Below are 16433 nucleotides of genomic sequence, written 5' to 3' on the forward strand. Positions count from 1 at the left end.
AGGTGGGGAATGCCAGATAGGTTTATCTAAGCTAGGAGATAGTGGGCTTCCACCCTCCCTCCTGCTCTGCTGTGCTCTGTCTGCAGAGCTCAGGAACCACCCAATGAATTGGGCCACAAGCATCCCCGGGGCCTGAGTTCCCCACCACTGGCGAGCAGGTGCAGACACAAAGACAGATGAAGGTCACATTCAGAAGCGAAAGGTGTGGAGTGACCCTGCTGGATGTTCACGAAATAAAGACATTTCCTTCTCCCAAGATAACCCCAGAGATTCATGAGACAAGCTGGCCCTGTTGCCGCTGATGACAAGAGTCTGTGAGTCATTTCCTGCAAGAGTGATTTTATGGCAATGATGTACAAATGCCTTCTGGTCTGAACTGGTTACCTGTGATGATTGAGCCAGTCCTGGGAGGGTGAGAGAAAGAACCCAGGATTGGGAGGCAGGGCCTCATTCTCAATGGTCCTCCAGGTCCTCCGTTTGACGAGGGATGCTCTCCTCATGGTCTGACCTCAAGAGGCCTTTCTGGTCTCCTGTCACTCATCCATTCTGCTCTCTCTAGACCCCATGTTCTCCTCTTCCCTCTCCCCACATGCACCTTCATTCCCATTACATGAGCAACGCTCTCTTCCCAAAATATGTTTCTCTGCCTTATGGTCCCTCTAGCTCTTCCTTCAGCAAAGCAAGGAAAACTCCTAGTCATCTGCCAAGCCCCAAATCACACCTCTTCTTCCAGGAAGCATTCCCAGACTACCCCAGTCACACTTGGTCACTTGCTCTTCTATACGCTTGCAAAACAGTGTCACCAACTCTCTCAGAGCGCTTAGGATATTAATAGTGATAGATAAACATTTACTCATCACTTCTTATATCATAGGCAGCATTTTAAACTCTTTGCAAAAATGATTTAATGCTCACAATAACTCCATGCAGGAAGTACCATTGCTATCCTCATTTTACAGAAACTGCTAGTGAGGATCAGGAACTTAGACAACCTGCCCAAGGCCACAGAGATATTAAGTGGCTGACTGGTGCCTGGGTAGGTACCAAGCACATGGTAACTAATCAATGATCATAAATGACTCAGTGAATAAATATAGAAATAATGATGTTTTTGTCTCCTTTATAGAAAACTTAAGTGAGAACCACTACTTATTAATCTTTTGAACCACCTTCCTTGTCAAACACCCACTCAGGGGCAGGGGCAGAAACACCTAATGAATGAATGAACAAAACTCTCTATGAGCAAACCAATAAACGAAGTCCAAATTCTAGCAATGCCACCCACTAGCTTCATCCCAATAGTTTCAGCTGCCTGGGTTTGGGCTCCCTGTTTGTCATCTGTCAAAAGCAGAGATTGTACCCAACCTTCTTTCGAGTTCCTTCTAATATTAAAGGCTCATATAAAATAAATCATCAGACTCCATGACTTTGTGATGATGGTAATTCCCATGCCAAATTATGTATTGCAATTCCTCTGGGGCTGTTTTCCTCAGGAATGTTGCCCAATTGGATGTGGCATTTGATCTGGGTGATACTCAAATTGAGAACCGACATCCGTCCTGAAAGAGTTTCTTTGGCTTGCTCCTCGGTTCATTCCTTCCTTATCCAAACAGATCACACCCAGGGAGAAAATTATGAAGTGCCTGGCAAAACCCTCATAAATAATAATCAGTAATTAACAACAAGTCCAAGTTAGGTGATGCAACTGGCACCTAGGCCACTGCCCTAGGGACCTGACAGGTCCTTCTCCCTGCTCCCTGGCACCTGTACCAGAGGCTGTCCTCTCCAAAGAGATCCTGGTCAATCTGCCTCTACCATCACCCCCCACACATACACACACACACACACCACTTGCATGAAGGGAGCAGGCAGGGTCTAACACCTGGTAGGGGCTGATAAATGCTTATGAAACACTGAGATCCAGATCGACTCTAGCTGGTCCTGAGATGCATCCACATCAGTGCAAAGGTGGGAGTTCTGGCCGAATTTCATTCACCCCACTCTACCTGTGGCTAAGCAGGAGTTTGGCTATATGCCTGGTGCCTGACACACCTGTGTTTCACAGCTTAGCTTAATGATCAACCCTGTGCACACTAATGCCCAGCAGTACCTGTGTGGCTAATGCTTGGCATAAACTACTACACCAAAGGATACCCAGGCAAGGTGTGTGAGCAAGAGAGTGTCTGTTCATGTCGGGTCAGAGGGAAGACCAAGTCTGTGCTTGGCTTGACTCATAACAAGGAGTAAAAGTGCCAGGGTCTCAGACAGAGCATGAATCGTCCTTATGAATCCTGTACCATAACCAGAATGCAAAAAGCAGTCACCTGTTATGCAGAAACACCTGCTATTTGTCTGTCTCCTACCTCCATGTCCCCAGGGACCTGCTCCTCCCTCAAGTCAATCATATGAAGCTTTGTTTTTGTTTTTGTTTTTCGGTCTCTTTAAGCCCACACCCACAGCATATGGACGTTTCAGGCTAGGGGTTGAATCGGAGCTATAGCTGCCGGCCTACACCACAGCCATAGCAATGAGGGATCTGAGCCACATCTGCAACCTACACCACAGCTCACAGCAACGCCCAGGTCCTTAACCCACTGAGTGAGGCCAGGGATCGAACCTGAGTCCTCATGGATACTAGTCAGGTTCATTAACCACTGAGCCACGACAGGAACTCCCACATGATGCTTTTTTTTTTTTTTCTTTTTTAATGTGATGGTTTTTAAAAGGGCTGCAAATCCGAGTCAGTTCCTCTGGCTTTGGCCACAATAACTGGCCCAGAAGTGAGCCAGTCACACTCCTTCCCTGAGACTTTTTTCCATATTGACAAGGAAGAGAAAGATTCTCATGCTATAAAGATACAAAATAGAGGCTAACGACATGGAAAAAACCTGTTTGCAGGAAGGAAGAATGGAGCCAAGACAGAGAAAAATATTCAAGAAAGAGATGGAAGGAGAAAGGATAGGAATGACTCTGAGTGTCTGGACCTTCTTGTTTATATGAGTTAATCATTTCCCTGTTCTGTTTAGGTTAGTTTGAGTTTCTGAAATGTGCAGCTAAAGCAGCCTAGCACAGTCACAACCATACACAGAGGGCGTTTTCAAATGTATTGTCTACTCTGCAGGCTCTAGGTCGTTTTCATGACATTTGAAATGTCTTTTGTTTCTTCTCCCAAAAAAGGATGTAAAAGTGCCTTGGCAGGAACTGCTCTTACTCAGCATCACTAATGAAAGACATTAAGTCCTTTCCCTTTGTATTTTAGGCATCAATGAAGACCTGCCAACCACAGGATGTCGGGACTCTTCCACTTCAAGCCATCAAAGCTTATAAAATAGACAGGCCACGGCAACTGCTAGTGATTTTTGAAAGGACATCTTCATGGTGGTCAACCCTCCATTCCATCCCTCTGACTTCGGATCATCAAGAGCATCCCACAACAGCTGGAAACTGTTGGGAGAGGCATTTTCCGGTAAAATTAGAGAAAAGTTTCCTTGACAAAACATACTGTAACCCAGCTACCTGACTTCTATGGGAACTTTTCAAAGAAAACTACCATATAGTATGACTGAAGAGGGTGATGCTTTGAAAGGTAAAAGCTCCCCCCTCCTGGAACTCTGAAGAGCTGCCCAGAGAGCCATGAACCGTGAAGTTATAACAACTAAGAAAGGAGATGCTGGGCAGGGCTGGCACCTAGGATACTGGCACCCCTCTCTCCCCTTTTTTATTCTCTAAAGCTTCCATCTCCTCTGTGTAAGGCTGATGCTTGGCAGGTGACGGGAAGGCCCTTCCTGGATGGCTAGTATGCTCTGGGATAAAGCAGTTGGGCTGTTTTGGCCTGATTGAATACTTTCCTATGCCCCATGCAGTCCTGTGTGACCCAGGCTCAGAGGAGCTTGGCAGCTGTCTCCCCCGGGGGGCGAGGGAAAGCAGCCGCTGTATCCCACGGTGCACTCAACAGCTCTGCATCACCAAAACAAAAACACAACAGCCCTGATTGCTATGGAGAGTTCAATCCTCTTGTCTAGGATTGGCACCGACTAGAATTCCAAGGGCTCTGGCTGAGCTACCTCCTGTGAGGTCTAAATACAGCATGCTCTCTTTTAACCTAAACACACAGCCTGGACCAGTGCCCAGGGCTAACAGCCCCCAGGGTCTAGCTGGGAAGTCTTGACTTCTGGCTGCCCATCTGGTGATGGGCAATGCAGCGCTCACAGAGATGTGATGCGCTGGGCGGCCCCTCCTTCACTGATGTCGCCTAGGGCCATACAATGGGGGGAAGGACCCATTTGTGGAGGGTTAACTACAAGTGTGATCCTGAGCAGAGGAAGGGGATGGGGAGGTAGAGAATGAGGAGGTGTGAAGAAGAGAGAGAGAGGAAAAGGCAGTCAAGCCCAAAGACCTACTTCTTAGCCAATTAAACTCAGGGGATCTTTCTAAAATGTTTGCTCCTGGGGGAACACAACTCTAATTATGCCTCTACAGGGAATTCAGGGCATCAGCCTTAGAATCAGAGAGATCCAGGCTGCCTTCTTGTTGTGTGACCTTGAGCAAGGTAATTGACTTCTCAACTGCCATATTTACTTTTTTTAATTAGAGTATGGTCGATTTTCAGTGTTGTGTCAATTTCTTATGTACAGCAAAATGACCCAGTCATACATGTATATACATTCCTTTTCTTATATTATCTTCCATCATGGTCTATCCCAAGAGCCTGGATATAGCTGCCTGTGCTATACTATAGGACCTCACTGCAGGTTCCGTATTTCTTAAATGACCCAAAGGATGACCGTGCTCTTCAGTGACACCAGGTACAGAATGTGCCTCGCCCAGAGAAGTTGCTCGGCCAATGGTAGCTGCTAGAAGAAGGAATGGTAGCAGAAATAGCAGAAACAGGATAACATCAAGCATGCCTTCATTTTCTCTGCCTTGGAGAAGACACAGAAGACTTGCTGAGGCCATCCTGATAAGACAGAAGCCACAACCAGGATAAGCTGTGCCTAGACAGACGAAGGCAACCTTCAGCTGAACCACACAATAAAACACACCCATGCCTACTCAGAACTGCAGATTGGCCCCATGGCAACACGTCCTAAGCTCCCAGCCAGCCAACCCCCAGGTCCCCACCAGGGGTCAGACGCATCCATGCAGGAGTTCCCCTTACCTTGGTGTTCATACACGACTTCCCTCGCTTATACTCTTTGTGGGACCCACGCTTGTCCAGTTTGTACCACAGGGCCTTGGCCTTCCAGGTGGTCACCTTGGACTTGAGCTTGGAATAAAAGTTTCTGTGGTCCAGGGGGTCTAGGTCCAGGTGCCGGGTGAGGATGTTGAAGGCCTGGAGGGTGCCTTTGCATGTGGACGCCTGCACGAAGTTCTCGAAAACCTGCCCGGCCTGGGTCTGCTTCTCGTCCTCGTTTTCCCCCATGTTTTAGGAGCCACGTAGAGCAGCGATGGGGAGAGGAGGGAGGAGGAAACCATGAAGTACCTGGAGAGACGTCACACCTGCAAAGGGAGGTGGAGGTGGAGGTGAGCTCCGTGGATGAGAGCACAGAGAGGAATCGTAAAAATACAATTGCTTGTAGGTCCTAACACACAAAACATAACACTGAATAGTAAACATACATGATCTATAGGAAATACATAATCATACCTTGAAACCTGGCAATGCTGCCTTGCCGGCAACCTCTCCCTAGCATCCACTTCCCTGGCCAACTGCAAAGAACTACCGATTGCCAAAGATACACCCTGGCTGAGCTGATGCCAATGTTACCTGGTCAATCTTGCTATGAGCCAGATGGCCCTGGAAGCTGTAACTAGCAAAAGGAAAATAAACACAAAACAGACAGTCACATTAGACTTAGCATGGTTGAAAACCTGTAATTCTTAGTGCCATAAATTGGTTGACTAATGTTTTTTCTTGTTTCATTTTGCTTTGTTTTGTTGCTTTTTTAGGGCTGCCTCCCCGGCATATGGAGGTTCCCAGGCTAGGGGTGGAATCGGAGCTGTAGCCAGTGGCCTACGCCAGAGCCACAGCCACGCTGGATCTGAGCCCTGTCTGCAACCTACACCAGAGTTCACGGCAACTCGGGATCCTTAACCCACTGAGAGAGGCCAGGGTTGGAACCTGGGTCCTCATGGATACTAGTCAGATTCATTTCCCCTGAGACATGATGGGAACTCATGTTGAGCTGACTAATGCTAATGTAACCTAAGCACACGACATGAGTGCACAGCCCCTCAAACTCAAATCATGACCATCAACCCACCCCCTCTTAGACTTCAAAGTTTCCTCTTTTGTTAGTTACCAGAGGGCAGGTCTTTCCCCTATACAAACAACAAATGGCCACCTCTCAAAGCTCCCCTCCATTCTTAGCATCGGCTAGAAGGACAGCGTCCACTTCAATCAGACATACAGAAAGACAGAGAGACACGTGGGTTTCCACCTGAGATGCAAAAGGAGTCTGTGCTTTGTAAGCCAAGCTGGGAACTATTTGGAACAAGTGCTTAGGCTTGAAGGAAGGAAAAATGCGATGGAAGTTCATTCACATCACAAAAATAGCTTGCCTGGGTTTTGGCCATCATCCTTTCTCTCTGCACCACTCTAACCTCAGCCATTTCTTAGGAAAGTAATTTACGTTTCAAAGGAACAGAAATAAATTAGAGCTAATTTTCCAAAGCACTAGCTCTTTTTCCAAAATCCAAAGATAGTGCAAGAAGACAAGTGTGGAAGAGCTGGGGCTTGCCCAGCAGTCAGGAGGGCTTGGGGGGCAGCAGGGGGGGTGTCTGCAAACAAGAGGATAGAGCGCACCAAGCTCCCCCAGACGGAGGCCTGGCAGCAGCAGGTCGGCAAACAGAAAGGCTCTCAGGCTGGGCAGCTTCCCACTCTCCAGACGGAAATATTATTGTGGGCACATTTGGATTGTGGGCTGGTCTTTTAAAACTAAAAGCAGAGGATGGTGTTTATCTTCTTCCTTAATCCTTTAATTATTCACTCAGCAACAACTACTGGTGCCTTAGCAAGGGCCACACATCACCCTAGGTGTGAGGACACAGAGACAGGGCCTAGTGAGAAAGGCAGGCCCATAAAGAGTTGATTATAAGATGGAGTTCCCTTCGTGGCTCGGCAGTTAATGAACCTGACTAGGATCCATGAAGATGCAGGTTCGATCCCTGGCCTCACTCAGTGGGTTAAGGATCCGGCGTTGCTTTGAGCTGTGGTGTAGGTTGCAGACGCAGCTCAGATTCCGAGTTGCTGTGGCTGTGGTGTAGGCTGCTGGCTACAGCTCCGATTGGACCCCTAGCCTGGGAACTTAAAGGTGCAGCCTTAGAAAGCAAAACACACACATACACACCAAAAAAACCTTAAAAAGCAAGCAAGCAAACAAAAACACCAAAAAACAAAAACAAAACAAAAAATAAAAACACACACACATAAAACAAAACAAAACAAAACAAAACGGTTTGGCCTTAAAAAACAAAAACCAACCAACCAAAAAAAGAGTTGATTACAAGAGAGCAGGCCAGTGTTTGTAAAAATGAACACAGCACATGGAAGTCCAGAGAAGGTGTTCAACAGAGCCTGGAGGAGTCCCGAGGAGCCACAGGAGGAAAATGCTCAAATGCTACAATTTTAGGAAGGAGTTGGATGTCACTAGAAGACTGGGGGATGGATCATATGAAGGCATGAGTCTGGGGAGACCTAGCACAGCCGCAGAATGGCAGCACATTCAAGGCGCTGGGAGCTCAGGACTCATGACAAGATAGAGTGGAGGCGTCTGGGGCTCAGGCTTCTCCAGCAGGTGGTGGGCTACAGGAGACAGAGCATCGGGATGAGATACGTCTTTGGGAAGATGAGATGGCAGAGGTGGAGTGGAGAAGGAAGCAGCTAGGGGGCTGCCCAGGCACCATGAGGAAAGAAGCTGGGAGAGCCGGGGGAGAGAAAAGCACACATGTATGTTATGTGGCAACCTGGCTGGGTACCACCTGTGAGGGGCAGCCCGCTGGGGGCAGATACCGGATACCCACATGCTGTGGCACAGGCTACAGTATAGGGCCCCTCCCCCCCACCCCTCTTTCCCCAAGAGCTTCCAACCAGGCTCAACTGGAGGGAAAATAGTACATTCCCTGCTTCCAGCCCAGCCAAGTCCACTCTGCAGCCAGGCCTCCATCCTCCATGAGAACTTACCTGGCTGCTTGGGTGTCCTCAACTCAACAAATTCAGCCAGCTTGGAAAGCTGGCTCTCTGTTCTGCTTGGCATCAAAAGACAGATTCCCTCACATAGGATCAGTCGGCTTCCTTCATGTCTGCAGCGCTCACGTTGGCATCACTCACATAAACACTGCCTCCTACTGTGTCTCAACATTCCCCATGTGCAGGGCTCACCACCCAGAGAGCATAAACAGAGAACAAGACTCATTTGCTTTTCAGAGCCTATTAACATCCTCAGGCTTTGTCCATCTTTGGAACCACTTTTGTGCCTGGGGTTGAACAAGGGATGCGGTAGCAGACTCACAACTGCAAAGCTGCCTGAGTTCTACTGGAAAGCTGCAGCCCTTTCTGAGGATGGGCAGGTGGTACAGAGAAAACCACAGGCTTTGGGGTTCTTGAAGCCCATGTCCAAAGCTCAGCTTGGCTCCTTGCTACCTGCCTGGCCTCATGCAAGCCCCGTAAGCTCTGAGCCTCAGCTGCTTCCTCTGTAAGAGATGGACAGTAATCAGCCCCTTGCAAAATTGCTGTGGAGGATGCGATACATGGGTGATGGCAGAGCCTGGCCCTGAAAAGTCCTGGGCAGATGTGGAAATGTATCACCTGGGGCAGACTTGAATCTGGGGGACACACCAGATTGAGAAAGAATTTTGTGAAAACAATTCTCCAAGTCAATTTCTCCTTGTCTAAAATGGTGAACTGTTTCGAGGTATCGAGCCAGACTTGACTCCCAGAGAAGAATTTATAAACTGGAAGAAACTGTCGCCTCCCAACCCCAGCTGCCTCCCCTCCTTCCCCCAAAGAAAAATGCACAACTTAATTTTAGGGCTCTAAGGGGAAGAGCCGAAGTGGTGCTGAGGGCACTGGGTGGGCGTGAGAGCTCCAGGAACTAGCTCTTATCTGGAGTGAGATACGAGAGGTGGAGGGAGATGGCTAGACAGGAGAAGATAAGCCCTGCCTGGGACTGTGCCCGGCAGCCTGTACCAGGCTCAGCCCTGCCTCCTGCATCTGAAGGGTCTAGTCTCAACGTTTAAGTTTAAGTCAGCAGACCTTAGAAATGACTGACGCCCACACAGAGTAGGTTTCCTCACAAAAGAGCATCAGAATATTTAGAGGCTGGCAAACCCGGGTGTGAATCTGGTCTCACACCTTCGCTGGTTGTTTGACACTAGGCACGTGATCTAGGCTATCTCAACCTGTTTTCGCATCTGTTAAGTGGGGATACAAATACTCATATCATAGGGTGATAAGGAATAAACTCAATCATGTGTGGGGATGTATTTAGCACCTGGTGACGACAGCACTCATTATTCGTCAAATGGCTCAAAAAGAAGAGAAAAAGCAACATAATTGATGAGCCTTAGTATTAGCTTCCCAGCTCAAGGAATTATATATACTTTAAAATTAGAGGCCATGGGCTTTTAATACAGAAGATCTGGCTTCAGACCCACTTCTTAGTTGTGTAGCCTTAGACAACTCACTCAACTTCTGACTTTTTAAGTTCCCCATATAGAAGGCGGAGAACTTCGGAGTTCCTGTTGTAGCACAGTGGAAACAAATCTGACTAATAACCATGAGGTTGTGGGTTTGATCTCTGACCTCGATCAGTGGGTTAAGGATTTAGCGTTGCCCTGAGATGTGGTGTAGGTCGCAGACACACAGCTCGGATCCCTCGTTGCTGTGGCTCTGGCGTAGGCCAGTGGCTACAGCTCCGATTAGATACCTAGCCTGGGAACCTCCATATGCTGCAGGAGCAGCCCTAAAAAGCAAAAAAAAAAAAAAAAAAAAAAAAAAAGGAAAGTGGGGAACCTCATACAAGGAAGTTACTCAAACTGAAATGAAATAATGAACTGAAAACATCCATGGTACAAGGTGGTTTTGTGAATGAACTAGAAATGTTGACTTAGAAGGACTCCGTGAGTCTGAGCTTCCAGAAACTAGAGGAGTGTAACATTTTGTGGGAGGCACCTCTTTCCCCAGAAGAAGGTCAAGGTTTGGTTAAATCAGAGGATCCTGGGTAATAGCTCTTGTTAGCCTTTCTTGTCAACCACCACCCAGATGTTGCCTTTTTGGAGTTTGATATGAAATATAAATAAACCTAACTACCCAGAAATATGAAAGGTTTCTGCATTTTCTGGGAAGAAACAAGATGTGAGGCTTTAGTTTCCAAGAATAGCCTTGAAGCAATTTGGTTTTTGCCAACCAGAGTCCCTTATTTGTGGTTCTGCCGATGTGACTTCATGAGTCACAAAGCAATTCCATTCCCCTACCTCTGGCTGCTACATATTAAAACTCAGGGCCCTAGAGTGCCAGCACTGTTAATGGCTCAGCCCATAATATCTGGGAGACAAGTTCAAGGTTTATGCAGAGGCCCCGAGTAGCTCCCAAACTGAGAGGTGAGCCTCCTGGCCCAAGTTGCCAATGCACTCCCATTTGTGACGCCCATACTTCTGCCTTCCCCGGGGGCCTCATCACCTGCCAGATGGCATCAAAGAGTGTGACCAGGCAGTGGATAAAAGACAGAGTTCTATAAGCAGGAGGGCTGGGAGGAATCCTGAGTAGAACCATCAAAAGGAGGGAAGCACAGCCCTCAACTCCACCCTCAAGGTTCACAGACAAGACCTGTTTCAAAGAAAATGCAAGGTAAAAACCAGACTCTCATTAATGCCACTGCCAAGACCCCACTCAAATTTATCATCTCCCAGGTTTTGCTCCCCAAGGGGCCATGGGGCAGGACCCAGTTTCCTCGGGAGTAGAAATGGGGGTCTTCACCCCTGTGCACCCACTAAAAGCCCCCAGGTCTCCGTCATGCACATCGGAGACCCTCATGGCTACTTGGATCCAACATCGGAGATGAGGCAGGAACCAGCCAGGGCCAAGGCACCGGGAAATGCCTCCTGTACATGCTGTACCTCTGCAGAGCCCAGCACGGGCAGAACACCTGGTTCACAGGTGATGTGTATAGACGCTATCTTCTCACCTGGCCCAGGGAGGCCTGGCTTTCCACCTACCAGGACATGTGACACCAACTTGAACCTAAAGGGGCAACTCCCAGGGTTGGAAAGGGACTGAAAGGGCCCCCTTGTCCTGCTTATAGCCTCCATCCAGCCAGGAGTCCCCAGCCTTTCCTTGGTCACCTCCCTGAGTGGAGTGCCCACTGCCTCCCTGGGTTGCCTGTCCCACCCTTGTCTCCTCTGACTGGAAGACAGCCTCAGGGAGGTTGACACCTCGTAGTTGGTCCCCAAGATCAGTGTTGTCTCTCCAACAGCTTCTCACCAATCCTGGTTTTAAACCTTGAGATCATCCACAGGAAGTCAAAGCCTCTTTCCATGCAGGCTGAACACACACACACAGTCCTTTTCTTTCTTTTTTTCTTTTTCTTTTTTTTTTCTTTTTTTTTAGGGCCACACCCATAGCATATGGAAGTTCCCAGGCTAAGCATCCAATCAGAGCTATAGCTGCCGCCCTATACCATAGCCACAGCAACACAGAATCCGAACCGCCTCTGCAACCTATGCCACAGCTCACGGCAATGCTGTATACTTAACCCACTGAGCAAGGCCAGGGCTCGAACCTGCATCCTCATGGATCCTAGTAGGATTCTTTAATGCTGAGCCACAATGGGAACTCCACACATGCAGTCGTCTTAGACATGCCATCTGGAGTCCCTACTAGGAAGGCTAATGGAAATGTATCTAAGAGATGTACTGTGAAAGCCTGCCAAGTGCCCAGCCTGCAGGAGGGCCTGGACACTGCCTTCTGTCTCCACTGCCCCACTGGAGGAGTGCTCAGGAAAGAAACTCCAGGTCCACTGCAGGCCCTGGCCTTCTCTGCTCTTCCTCCTCTGAGAGCCCAAGGTCATGTGGTCTTGGCTTTTTTTTTTTTTTTTTTTTTTTTTCTTAAAAGGCCGCACCTGTGGCATATGGACGTTCCCAGGCTAGGGATTCAAAGAGCTGCAGCTGCTGGCCTACACCACAGTCATAGCAACGCAGGATCCGAGCAGCATCTGTGACCTACACCACAGCTCGCGGCAATGCCAGATCTTTAACCCACTGAGCGAGGCCAGGAAATGAACCAGCATCCTCATGGATACTAGTCCAGTTCTTATCCCACTGAGCCACAATGGGAACTCCTGGTCTTGCCTTTCTGACCCCGGCCCTCTCCTCACTCTTTATCAATAGTGAGTTGACTCCACTGCTCTGGAATGAAATGACCTCACACATCGCCACTTCATCACCTCTGTCCATTTTCTTGGGGAATCACTCACAGTGACAGATCCCAGGATCACCTGAGGTTGAATCCCCCATCCTCACCCCATGAGTCACAGTCACAGTACCAGGAAGGAGGCCAGTGTCATCAGAAGCCCACGGAAAGCCAGGCTCTTACACCTGCATTATTCTAAGGAGTCCTCACAAGTCTGTGGGGTAGAGTGATGTTCTCGTGCTTTCTTCCTTCCTCACCCTCTCCCTCTCTTTCTCTTTCTTCCTTTTTTTTCGATATTTTAGGGCCTCACCCTTGGTATATGAAGGTTCCCAGGCTAGGGGTTGAATTGGAGCTACAGCTGCCGGCCTACACCACAGCCACAGCAATGAGGGATCAGAGCTGGGTCTGCAACCTGCACCACAGCTCACGGCAATGCCAGATCCCTAACCCACTGAGCAAGTCCAGGGATTGAACCCACAATCTCATGGTTCCTAGTCGGGTTCATTAACCGCTGAGCCACGAAGGGAACTCCTCTTTCCCTCTCTTTCTGTTTCTACTCTGTAAGAAGCAAGGACTTTGGTGGAGGGAAAAAGGTAATTTCAAAACTTGCTTGTCTCACTTTTTTTTCTTTTTTCTTTTTTTTTTTTTTTTGTCTTTTTGCCTTTTCTAGGGCCGCTCCCACGGCATATGGAGGTTCCCAGGCTAGGGGTCTAATCAGAGCTGTAGCCACTGGCCTAAGCCAGAGCCACAGCAACGTGGGATCCGAACCACGTCTGTGACCTACACCACAGCTCAGGGCAACGTTGGATCGTTAACCCACTGAGCAAAGCCAGGGATTGAACCCTCAATCTCATGGTTCCTAGTTGGATTTGTTAACCACTGCTCCACGACGGGAACTCCTCACTTTTTTGTAATACAAATATAAGTCTGCCATGTGTGGTTGCTATGTGTATGTGTGTGTGTTTGTACCTAATGCATATATGGTGTAAATGAATGCATATATGCAAGTATGTAAGTGTACTGCATATACACACATAAATATGCATGTATCTATGCATGTGTATAGAAACACACACAAATTTTTTAATTTTTCCATAATTTCTGGCCAGTGTCCCTTATCTCTGCTTGCACTGTAAGCCTGTCTTTAAGAAACTTCTAGGAGGACTTCCCATCGTGGCACAGCAGAAACGAATCCGATTAGGAACCAGGAGGTTGCAGGTTCAATCCTTGGCCTCACTCGGCGGGTTAAGGATCCGGCATTGCCGTGAGCTGTGGTATAGGTGGCAGACGCTACTGGGATCTGGCGTTGCTGTGGTTGTGGTGTAGGCTGGCAGCTATAGCTCGGATTGGATCCCTAGTCTGGGAATCTCCATATGCCACAGGTGCAGCCCGAAAAAGCAAAAAAAAAACATTCTAGGAGAAGCAAAGCCTTTGATGGAGGCAGACCTCAAGCCTGGGCATGTAGAGACAGAGCCTCATCAGAACAGTAACAGCCGCACTGCTGGGCTGCTTGGCTGCTCCCAGGATGCCAACCCCGGCCCCTGATCCTTTACATCCACGGCCTCATGTCACTACCCTTGTTTGACAGAAGTGAAGGCAGTTTTACCGCCTCCGGTCACCTCTGTATGCCAAGGTACCAAGTGAGCCTGCTGTCAAATGAGCCCAGCTCCATTTCACTTCAAAATGCGTGCTTTTAGCCACCAATGGATATGAACCGTGTCGAAGGAAATAATACAACCTGCCTTTTCTGCAGCTGCTGTGTAAATGTTAATGGGTTAGGTTCTATAGTCTCTGAAGTTCTTTCAGGCTCCGAGAGCCTGCAAACGTCAAGAGCAGGGTGTGGCTTCATAAGTTATGGTGCAACCGAACAATAAAGTATTAGGCAGGCCTTTAAAAATAAGACTTACAAGAACATTTAATCCTCGGGGAAATGCTTATGCCCTAAATCAGAGTGAAAAGAGCGGGATGCAAATTCAGGTACTCGATATGCTTTCAATTCCTTAGAGGAATAGTGAGGAGAAAGGAAACAAACCAAATGTGAACAGCCCTCGTGTGTATGACGGTATTTCAGATGATTTATTTTTAGCTCTATGGTTTTCTGTATTTCCCAGATTTTCTACAGGAAGCACGCACAGCTTTATAACTCTCTCCTATATATGCTTTCTAAGTCCTGGGGTTTTCTCCCCCTGATGAAACCAGCTTGGTCTTGGGTACCTTCTCTTCCTCAGGCCTGTGCAGCTCCAGCCACACCAGCAGTGTCATTTTTCTCCAGAAAAGAAAGGGCCATCCTGTAAGAAGCCCTGACCCTGTTCATTTAAGGAACTGGCTTACATTCCATAAGGGAGGGACGAGGGCCCCCAAGGCTGCATTTCTCCCAGACCTCTGCTCTCTAGACCACAGACCTTCAAGTCCAAAGGGCCATGCTGGGGGATGGAGGAGATGATGGCTCTGACACAGTCTCAGCAGTGCCTGTGGACCCCTTTGCCAGTCAACCCCAGGTAGGACACCCACCTACCTGGTTACGGGCCAGGAGTTGATACAAAGGACCTCAGCACACACCCCAAGCCCATCTGACTGACAAAAACTCAGCAGCCTATTCTGCTTTGGCCCTGAATCACCTCCATCACACACTGGCTGCCTAGGAGAATGGTGAACTCTAAATTCCAGTTTCCAGGAGGCCAGCCTAACGGCAGGAGGGACCTAAAATAAGCAAATTCATAGAGACAGAAAGTAGAGGGGGATTACCAGGGGCTGGGGGAAGAGGGACTGGGGAGTTATTATTTAATGGCTACAGACGTTCACTTTGGGATGATGAAAAAGTTCTAGAGATGGATGGTGCTGATGGTTGCACAATATAGTTAAGGCTACCGGATTCTAACATTTAAAAATGGTCAAAATGGGCAATTTTGTCATGTCTATTTTCCCACAATAAATAAATAAATGCATACAAAAACGCAACCAACCATTGCCACTTTATTTATTTATTTATTTTTGTCTTTTTAGTGCCACACCCATGGCATCTGGAGGTTCCCAGGCTAGGGGTCGAATTTGGAGATGTAGTCGCTGGCCTGCACCACAGCCATGGCAACGCCAGATCGAGCCGCGTCTGCAACCTCCACCACAGCTCATAGCAACGCTGGATCCTTATCCCACCGAGCAAGGCCAGGGATCGAACCTGCGTCCTCATGGATGCTAGTCAGGTTCATTTCCGCTGTGCCACAACAGGGACTGCCCATTGCCACTTTACAGTGGGAGCTATCCAAGACCAGAGCACAGAATTTTCTAAAATACTTGAGTTAAAATGGAATAAAATGTACAGCGAAAGAATCTTGCAGTTTGTTAATGTGGAATGTGGCTCGATGGCATAATTTCTTGGCTTTTTTTGTTTTTTGTTTTTTGGGTGTTTTTGGTAAGTCGCCTAGGCTTCTCTCAGTCTTCCTTCCAAATCTCATTTGACTCCAGGAAGCCTCTGCAAACTCGGCCCTGCCAGATTCCAAGTTTTTATCTTTTGTTCTGCCTTTCCCGGGCAACCACCACCAACCCTGCCCTTCCCCCACTCAGCATCTGTAAAATCTGCTTCAGTGTTGCCAGAAAGGTTGGGTAAGGCTCCCTGGTCTTAGCTCCCAGGCCCCACCAACTCTTGCCTGGGGAGAACACTCCTGCCTTGTGACAGTCCCTGAACAGTGCAGCCAGCAGACTGCAGTTCCTTGAAAGCAGGAAACATTCTTCCCCACAGTATAGAGATGCCCTAAAAACTCCCCGAGGGCAATTAGCTCCAGATCAGCCTCGAGCTGTTGGACACACCATCAGGCTCGAATGAGGGGAGATGATGGCTGTATAATTAGATGAGACTTCTGTCTCTCGGTCTGTTTTTCATTGACTAACATCAATTTCAGGGACACTGGGTATGAATCCTTTTGATGTTAGGAGAATCCGGAGGCAAGGCAAAGAAGCTGACCCTTTTGGAAAAACAGTAAGTCTGACATATCGTATGTCAGACCTACTGTTCTTAAGCAGAGCGCACGGA

General features: G+C 48.2%; 1 protein-coding gene across 39 annotated transcripts in view; it reads right to left on the minus strand.

Annotated features, from left to right (window-relative positions):
* MICAL2 (microtubule associated monooxygenase, calponin and LIM domain containing 2) overlaps positions 1-16433 on the minus strand; it is a 256472-nt gene that overhangs the window by 189719 nt on the left and 50320 nt on the right. For all 39 annotated transcript variants that reach the window (XM_085011985.1, XM_085011976.1, XM_085011971.1 and 36 more), the window contains one exon: positions 5159-5499. In XM_085011985.1, coding sequence (XP_084868111.1) covers positions 5159-5422 — 264 coding nt within the window. In that variant the 5' untranslated portion in view covers positions 5423-5499. The remainder of the gene's footprint in view (positions 1-5158; positions 5500-16433) is intronic.

Source organism: Sus scrofa, chromosome 2 (genome assembly GCF_054392235.1).
Source record: "Sus scrofa isolate SSC_HxYL_T2T_F1_AM1 chromosome 2, Sscrofa_HxYL_maternal_Yorkshire_Landrace_v2.0, whole genome shotgun sequence".
NCBI lineage: Eukaryota > Metazoa > Chordata > Mammalia > Artiodactyla > Suidae > Sus > Sus scrofa.